Source organism: Orbicella franksi, chromosome 12, assembly GCF_964199315.1.
Source record: "Orbicella franksi chromosome 12, jaOrbFran1.1, whole genome shotgun sequence".
Taxonomy (NCBI): domain Eukaryota; kingdom Metazoa; phylum Cnidaria; class Anthozoa; order Scleractinia; family Merulinidae; genus Orbicella; species Orbicella franksi.
In genome coordinates, this window is record NC_138156.1 from 18,079,017 (window position 1) to 18,088,429 (window position 9,413).

At 41.2% G+C, this 9,413-nt stretch overlaps 1 protein-coding gene across 2 annotated transcripts; it reads left to right on the top strand.

Annotated features, from left to right (window-relative positions):
- LOC145464003 (uncharacterized) lies at nt 1-9,413 on the top strand. 2 transcript variants are annotated; one of them, XM_081447803.1, is made up of 2 exons: nt 1-399; nt 4,941-9,413. In XM_081447803.1, the coding sequence occupies exon 2, from the start codon at nt 5,004-5,006 to the stop codon at nt 7,896-7,898; it is 2,895 nt and encodes a 964-aa protein (XP_081303929.1). In that variant the 5' UTR covers nt 1-399; nt 4,941-5,003; the 3' UTR covers nt 7,899-9,413. The 2 variants fall into 2 exon arrangements, with proteins under 2 accessions (XP_081303929.1, XP_081303930.1); XM_081447804.1 differs by lacking the exon at nt 1-399 and having other exon boundaries at nt 4,711-5,036; nt 5,203-9,413.

A 9,413-nucleotide genomic window follows, 5' to 3' on the forward strand; every position in this document is an offset into this window, starting at 1 on the left:
GTTCGCTTTTCGGAACAGATAATGTCCGCGGACAAATATCCGAGCATATTTTCGCGCCAAATGGAGGCTATTGTTTATGTATTACATGCTTACTTTAAGTCAACTTCGTTCCCATGGTTCTCTCTCTTCAGCGGACGGGGAAGACGTAGGGCCCTGGGATTTGGTCAATTTCAATCTTGCATGGAATTGTGGGCCATGGGAGTTCCTCTTCCTAAAAGCTCGCTCCACTACGGAGTGTTATAGCGAGTTGATTCTACGTCTTGATTATTTTCCGATTTAGTTTCAAGACATCTTTGACAAATTTCTGATACAGATTGAGGTGGCAAGGTCGTAAAACAGTCAATAAGGACAAGGAGCCCAGACACTTCCAAATAGAAACTGAAATTTTGGCTGACAGAGGTAAGCCACGCTAATTACTTTATCGTGTATAAGGACTTATGAGGTATAAATGTAGTTTTATTCTGAGCCCATAAGTTAGTATATACTCTCTGAATCTGCTTGAATCTTACACTAATTTTTATTCTCACTGATTGCTTAGTATTTCAATTTGGTAACGAATTTTGAGGCTAGTAGGGACCGTTCGTTACTTCCGGGATTATTTTCACTATTCAGGGTGTTACAATTTGTCATTTCGATAGTCGATAAAGATTGATCGTGGTCGATTGAATTCGATACTAATAAATTGACAAATGTCGGAGATCGATAAAAGTGGATCACACGATTTCTTGAGATTATCGGGATAGAGAAAAAATGCTGTATGGCCGCAGACAAGACTTCAGTTGCTCAAAAGCGGATTAATGAAGCAGGCTGAACCATTGTACCGATTTTACACTGTCATTAGAAGCTCAAATAAACATGATCAGAAAGCAGAAACTACCTCTCTTTTCCAGCAAAGGTAATTCATTTGCGGTTACAATGTCAGAAATAGTCTCAAACTTCTGTGTCTCTTCTGTTTACAGTGATTTATGTACATTTCCTGCCTACTAGTGTCACACTGCGTCACGCAGCATTTGTCATTCAGTGAGCTCGGTTGACCGGGCTAATCTCCTTTGTAAAAATTTCGATGTGTTCATGTGAGAAGGCCGGCCAGAACCGAGATCTCGGCAACGGAATGCAAATTTTCCCATATGAACGTTCAAGCCCAGCCGGGACGAAAGTTTTTTTCACAAAATAGCTTCGCTTTCTTAACATAGCGACCAAAATGGCATAATTTTTGCCCTGTATGTTTTTCCACTTCAGAAGTATGCGAATCAGCTACAAGAGGCAGCAAGGCTATGACATTCGCGAACGATGCAACTTTATGTGGCACCATATGAAATTTCCGTATGAACCGACGACAAAATTCCCTGGGGTGTCGGACCCCCATATGAAAAGGTCGGGGATGCTCGACGTCTCGCTTAGGGGTATAAATCAAGGATTCCGGTCTCACTTAGGGTGTTTATGACGAAACGCCACTTTTTAGCTGTAATATTAGCAAGAGAAACGCCCCTATTTCCGTTGTTAGGCTCGATTTCCGCCGGTCCCTCGAGTACGGTCTACTGGCACAGGTTCCTTTCCTGAACAGCGGCTGGTAGTTGAGTTTATTCCATTTTAAGTGGTATCTTTTCAGCGGTGAAATAGGGCTTGAACCACGCTCAGATTGGTTTCCTTTGGGGGTTAAATTCAAATTTTCCGATGAGCACCCCGACCTTTTCATATGGGAGTTCTGCCCGGGCAAAATTCGTCAAGGTAACTGAGCTAAACCGCGGGCTCATATGAATAGGCCCTAAACCTGAAAAATTCCTGAGCTTATCAATTGTAATGGCTTTTAAGTAAAGCAATCCTAAAACAAAACCATACAAAAAATAAAAAAAACAAAACAAAACTTGAATTTGTCAATATTTCATTTACAATTATAGCGCCTTGGGCTCCTGGTGTCACCCAAACCATCAAAACCTGGTACAGCCAGGACAGGTGCAAGCAGAAACAAGCTAGGGAGTTTGCAAATCAGGCGAATTTGGCGAAGCTGCCAGAGATAACCTGCGGTCGTAACAGCGTATATCTTAAAACTGTTGAACTTATGAAAACTGATTAAAACACCGATGAAAATAAACTGTCAATTGAAAACGGAAGTTTTGAAAACATTATCTTCCCAGTGATAATCATGTGATTAAGTTAACCCCCAAGGGTGCACTCAAGCTTTCCTGCCACAAGTGACTGTTGCGTTTTAAAATTTCTCATGCGTAGTGTGGACGGAAAACATTTGATGCGTTTTTTTGGAGTGAAAACGCCGTTTTCAATTGTCTCTGGTGTAATGTAGAAGGGGCTTAATCGTTGGCGACGTTCGACGTTGACGAAAAGGAACACTTATATAGATTATGTTACAGCTTAGCTTTACAGTACACGAAATTAGCTTGGCTAAACGAAGGTAGGCATTCAATTCTACATTGAATAAAAAACCAATCGGTTGCTCAGATTTTCATTTCAACTCTACGTCTCCAAAAAGTGGTTCAAGCTATTTAATTTTGGTTGAGATTGTAAACGACGATCCTGAAAAATTTAGGTTAAACTTTTCAAGGTGCGCAAACCGTGGCGAAGCTCCTTTAAGTGTTTCAGAAACAGCCCAAAGAAAATACGCACTCTGATTGGTTGTGGGAGGTCGATTCCTTGAGGTTATTCCTCAGAATTGCATCGCGCATCCCTACTGCGCACGATTTTCGCGTCATTGGCGCGCGCTCACGAGCGTGTACACATACACAACATATACAAAATGGTGACTCTTGGCTCGCGAGAGACAAATCATCGTTGTTTTCTCGAAAACGAGTTCCGGGACCTATTGCTTTTTTTTTGTTTAGTTTGAGTCCAGAGATCACCTTCTTTCTATACAGTGAATATGGACCAATTTCTATTGTAGAGTAAAACATTATCACGGAAAATGAGAGCATAGCTAGCACTTTTAAAAGATAATATGTGGCACTAGAGCACTGCGTGCTTGGAACATATTGTATCCCTGTCAACTAAATATGAGTGCCCTTATCATGAAACCTACGTCAAATTGCTCCTTAACATTTATGCAAATACATCCATTGTTGTATTTCTCGCTTAACGTTCTCTCTATTTTTCTGCTCTCTTAATGCGTAAGGTGAATGGTTCAAATACAAACGTTTCTGAAAGCGGATAATTTCAGGAATTATGGGGTCTATTGATGGTCCTCCTGCTCCTAAACGAATATGGGACCCCCTTTTTTATTTCAAATTTTAAGTTCTCTTGATATAAGTAGCCAGCAGGCAAAGTTTGAAAGAAAATCTATTGCGAGTTTTATTTTGATGGAATTACCTTAATTCACTTTGATGACCTTCTCCGTTGCGTCATTCAATTACCCAGTGGCTTTTATCTACAGTGAAACCTCTTTAAAGCGGACCCCCAATTAAGCGGACACCCTCTATTAAGCGTACACTAAGCCGGGTCCCGAAGTTAACGTCTTATATTTCTCTTTATAACGAACCCCTATTCAGTGGATACCTATTAAGCGGACGCGGACACTAAAATAAATTGTATTTGGCTAATTTCTATTGTTAAAATCCTCTATTAAGCGGACACCGGACTAAACTGACAATGTAGGAGTATTGGATTACGTTCTCGCTATGTGTGGATGATGAGGAAGAGAAGGCACCGGAAATAAAATCCGACTGGGACGGGCTACAAATGGCCGAAAAGCTTCTCGAAAATGCAAGATTTCAAGGGAATGAGAAGCTTTCGCTGGTCCTGTCTAAAACAACAGATCTGCTTCAGGAAATAGTTATTCGAAACCAGAAACAGTCTTCAATTTATAATTACTTTAAGAAATAACTAATTTGTACACAAACTCTGAAAGACTCCATGTACCGCGCGTATTATCGTTGCTGTTTTGCTGTTATGTTTTTGCATTTAAAAAACAAATTAACATTGATAATGAAAGGTATTGAACTTGAACTCTGGCTAGCTTCCTTAACAAAATGGAACTTTATCACAGTATAGAGTAGCCGTTGAATGTTAATCGTTAACAAATATTGCGCAAATTTTTACAAACCTCTATTAGGTGACACCCTCCATTAAGCGGACACTTGGGAAGGTCCCGAAGGTGTCCGCTTAATAAAGGTTTCACTGTAGTTCCGTTTTAGTTTTCTGAGCTCGTCTGTCATCCATTTTTGCGCTTTTTGTAGGTTCTTGCTCTCCTCTTTTAACTTCTTTAAATCGTCGTTAGGTTTTCTACTAGAGGAACGTTTTTCTAGCAGAGAGTCTTACTTTTTGTTGACCCCCTTTTGCCAAACAGTCGGGGCGCCTTCTTGGGAATTTTCACCAACAGCGTTATTCAGATCTCCTTCAGTTTGCGATCCATCATTCCTTTATCGTTTTAGTTTTTCTTCCTTGGTGGTTGAACTGTTATCGCTTTCTTTTTCATCCATTTTGTGATTAGTGTCTGAAGGTTGCAGCGGCCGCCTACGACGGCTACATTACGGAGCGCTTCACAACACCTCCGAACTCAAGCACGTGCACCTTCGAACGCCTTCTAGTTTGCTCCTGACCAAATTAATTTTGTATTGGCAAATCTTGTTTTTTCTTTTACTGCACCTTTAAGTTGTGACTCCATAGTGTAAACAGAATTAATTACGCGCCCGTTCGGTGTACCTTTCGGACATTTTAGCTTGCCATACTTTGGTATCTGTCCTTAGTTTACACTTCATTGCTTTACCAAAGCTTGTTGTTCATCTGATTAAACTGAAATTTAAACATTTAAATGCTTTGCTTCATTTTAGAAAGTTTGAGCATTCCCACCTAACTGGTGAGAACGGGGCGATCAAGTTTTTTTCCGCAAACTGTGCTATGACATTGATTACATGAAAAATGTTTAAACTTGTATTATCTGGCGTTTGGCGTGTACAGATAAATGAGTTATATTGCTTACTTGTATTATGTTTCAGTGAAAGCTGTTTCTGGGAACAACGCAGAACAATATTATTTACAAGACGACAAGAATTGTAAGCATGGAAGAGCAGTCCTTTCCAGGAGAGGATGATGTAAGTGATCAGTCACAAAATGACAAGATACGCAAGCTACATAAAGCAATAGAGAATGGGGATACAGATGAGGTGGCCCAGATTGTTAATGACAGTGATGACGTTTTGTCTCTGTTAAACAGACCATTTGGGCCTGAGGACTTAATGGGGCCTCTTCATTTTGCAGTGACCAAGAACAGACAAGAGATATGCCAGTTACTGATATATCTAGGGAGTGACGTGAATCTGCAGAATGAGGACCTGCAAGCTCCTCTGCATATGGCTATAGATACTAGTGTAGATGCTGCCATTGTGAACTTACTGCTTCAGAATGGTGCCTCTACTGAGCTCTATGATGAGATGGACGACACTCCATTGCAGCTCTTGTTCTCGGGGCTTTTTCCTGAGTGTCAGTTCCAGTTTGAGAAGTTCCAGTTCTTAATGGAGGCAGGAGCATCAGTGAACACCAGAATGGCTACTGATGATCATTTGCTCCACAATGCTGTGAGGATCTTCCACTACGCTAAGTGGGAGCAGAAACATGATGCGGATCAGACTCCTATGTGTGTGAGAGTGACGCAGATGATTCTCGAGAAAGGCGGAGATGTCAATGGCAAAGACGATCTACATCGGACCCCTCTTCACTATGCTGCAATCGATGGCTGTGATGATGTTGTGAGGTTTTTGCTGGAGTCTGGTGCCCTGGTCAATGCAACCGACCTTAACGGTGACACAGCGATGTCTTACTTAGCTGAGCGAACTACTCCTCCATTCTCTGACGTTGTGGGAGATGAGAACAGATTCATTCAGAAGAGGATACGGACTCTAAAGCTACTGCAAGCCTATAATGGTGACATCAATTTTAGCAACTTTATGGGAGACACCCCACTGCATTGGCTTCTGGTAAACCCCTCTGATTTTACAGTTAAGATGCTCGAAGAATTCATCAAAGCTGGTGCTATGGTGAATGCAGTCAACACCAGACAGGAATGTGCACTTCATTATCTGGATATGGGCACCGAAGGTAGACATGGCGAACCCCAGGCTATTCCCACAGTCAATGAGGCCATAGTTCAAATGATGGCAGCCAATGGGGCTGATGTTAATTTAAGAAACATAAATGGGCACACACCTCTGTTTGCAGCACTTCAGAGGAAAGACCAAGATTTGGTTGAAGTGCTCTTGCAAAATGGAAGTAGACTGGACATGCAAGACAGATTTGGAAGGAGTTGTCTTCATTTCATAGAAATGAATGACATGGATAGATCGTTGAGTGCTATGTTGATGAAAGCCGGTGTTCCCGATGATATCAGAGATGTAAATTGGATGACGTGCTATGAAGTGAGTAAAACCATCACATTACATCAGCCTTCATCCAAGAAACAACATGTAAAGGAAGATACCTACCACGCTGAGCCTTTTGATGAATTAGATCTGTCATCAATTGCAAATGGTGAAAATAAACAAAATGAAAGTGATGATTCAAGTCATAATATGCAGTTTGAAAATGGAATGCCTGAAGAGCTTGCAAATACAGAAAACATTGCATTTAATGAAGACGAAGATGATTCTGACTCTAGTGGGTGTGGAAGAAACCTGGATATCAAATCACCACTGGAAAAGAAGATATTGACACTATGGTGTGGTGTTCCAGATTCACATCTGGCCAAAACCATGGAAACACTGCGGATCCCAATAGACGAAAACCTCAATGTGGACGATCATGTAGCCAAATTAAAGTCCCAGTTGGGCGACATTGATTCTCTGTGCCTCAACTATTTGTCTGATCCAGATGAAGGACCTGTAAAAATGACGGAAGAGTTGGAAATCATAAAGGAAGAAATCAACACACTGATGAGTAGAATTGCCAGAGGTGTGAATGAGCTAGACGCCAGAATGGGGTTCACACCTGTGCTTTCTGGCAGTATGAGCGAGGGAACCAAAATCGGAAGAATGGAAGAGTTTGATTTCCTCTTGTACATGCATTCTGTGGCCGAGTTGTTGGACATAAAAGAAGCCGATGATACAATACCAGGATTTGTAAGAATGAATGCTAAGCCAGGCCTCTCCAAAGGCCAAATCCAGAATATCTTCATTGGCGACAAGTTAGTGGCCTCGGTCTTTGGCTGCTATCTATACAGTCTCATCCAAAGGGTTCTTGGCAGAGAGGACACCTGGCTGGACCTTCACTTCTACTGGGACAAGGGCCCCCTAAAAGTATCTCCAGCTTCACAAGTCCGCAACCTAGAACTGAGATGGGTGGGCAGAGAGTACAACAACCTGTCCATATCCGTGGATCTAGCTCCAGTCATACACCTCCAGAACTGGTGGCCAAAAGCTGTGGTAGAACAGACCCTACTGCTACCAAAAGCTGTGAAGAATTATGGCACATTGATTGTGGTCTGTAAAGCAGCACCTGAGGAGCCATTTGAGGGAGGCCATGAATCTTACTTCAGATTGTCCTATTCTCATATGGAAACCAGGATTTTCAATTCTCTGCCACTTGACATCAAGTACAGCTACGTTCTTGCTAAGATTTTGAAGGAAAATATATCAAAGCTGGTACCAAATCACCACAGTGGAAGGACATACATTTCCAGCTACATGTTGAAAATGGCATTCTTCACTCAGTATGAACATTTTCTTAAGTCTGGAAATCAAGAGAACAAACCGATTCAGTCATTTTCTGAGGAAATTCCAGTTGAAAATGTACGGCGTCTGACATCCTCAATGTTTGCCCAACTGGAGAATTGCATTAAGAACAGAAATTTGCCATCATTCTTCCTACCGCCGCAGAATATCATACGATACCTTTATCGGATATCCATTGCTGACAGAGAGATATGTATGATCCTTCATCAACTTTTGAAGGTGACAACCTAATGTTGTAGAAGGTGGCACTGCTTTACAAAGGTATTATACACCAAACTAGTATAACAATATTGCCAGAATAGTCGGGGACGAAGTACCAGTTAATCTCCGAGAACTGACTGAGCTTGTTGTCTTTGTTATGAAGAGAATAAGCAGCTCTCGATACTGGGGCCATTCTTTGATTGGAGGACTAGCGGCGGTGTCTCGATGAGTTTTCACCGAAAATAATCCAAACTCATCCGCATCCAAACTTGGCTAGGAAACAAGAATGTTATTATAACGTCTATTTGCCTTTATATAATAACCCAAGTTATTCTCGCATTTTGATTGGTTCTCACCTATGATCTATTAGAGGACAGACGCACGATTGACGTCATCATTACAAACTTTTTCCCTCTGTGTTTTAAAATGGCGGAAAGTTTTGAGAATTTAGATAATGTTTTACATGACTGGGCAAAAGATAAGGTACAAGAAAGTCTTGTCCAGGCATTGAACAGGTACCAGAAGCATAGTATAGCAGGAAGAAGAAAGATAAAGCCGTTTCTGTTGTAGAAAATGACTCAGAAAAAATACTCGAGCAGTCTCAGTCGGCAGTCGAGCGAGACTAGACCAAACACAGAATTAGTCTTGGTAAGCTGAGAACCATTGCTTTATCTCGAATTTAACAAACCCAATAAACAAAATGTTTATGAGATTAATTTATTTAAAACATTGAAGTTTTCTCAGTCTCAAAATAATTGTTGACACAGAGATTGTCTGGAATGAAACATCAAAACCACTTTTTAAAATCAGTTAAAAAAACACATAACCTTGCTTTCCGATGCGAATGTTCCAGTCCGTATCAGGGCACAGCAGCGAGCAAAGTATAGCTCACTACAGCTCACGGCCAACTGCATTGCAGCTAAAAGGTATCTCCGACACTATTTCAAACTGATTTGAGAATCACCAACCACAGAGGACACAAATTTCCACCATCACTAACGTTCCTTTCGTTGAAAACTCGAATCGAATGGCCTCTAGGTTGACCGCAGCTGCAAGTTTTCCGAGCGTAGTTTTTCAAGTTCTGCAATATTCGAGGCAACATCCAAGCTTTTCGGCTCACAGGGCTGCTCTGATGACAAAAACTGACTTGACTTATCCAGCATTTTCTTTAAGATTTGTAGATTTCGCAGTTCAATTCTGCTTTCGCTGTAAGTTTTCATTCCACGAGAAGCGTCGCTCGAGTCAACTTTGACAGTGGCGTGATTTTCCTGGACCAATCACAATTCTTTGCTACACACAGCAACCAATGAGATTGCTTCAATTTGTATAGATAATAGATTACGTCAAATGGCTTTTCTTGTGTTCGCCAAAGCGGGCAAAGGCCGGCTTTCGAGTTATGTTGAAAGATTTTGAAATAAAAAAGGCTTTTTCTGTTGTAGTTTTTTTCGTTATTATATAAAACAAATAGATTCCATGTTGCCGTGCGTCTGTTCAGTAATAGATCACAGAAGACGTCAAAATGTGGTAAGAACATCAGTGACACAC

What these genes read in the sequence shown, in the direction of transcription:
- LOC145464003 (XM_081447803.1), top strand. Translation starts at nt 5,004, where the DNA reads ATGGAAGAGCAGTCCTTTCCAGGAGAGGATGATGTAAGTGATCAGTCA.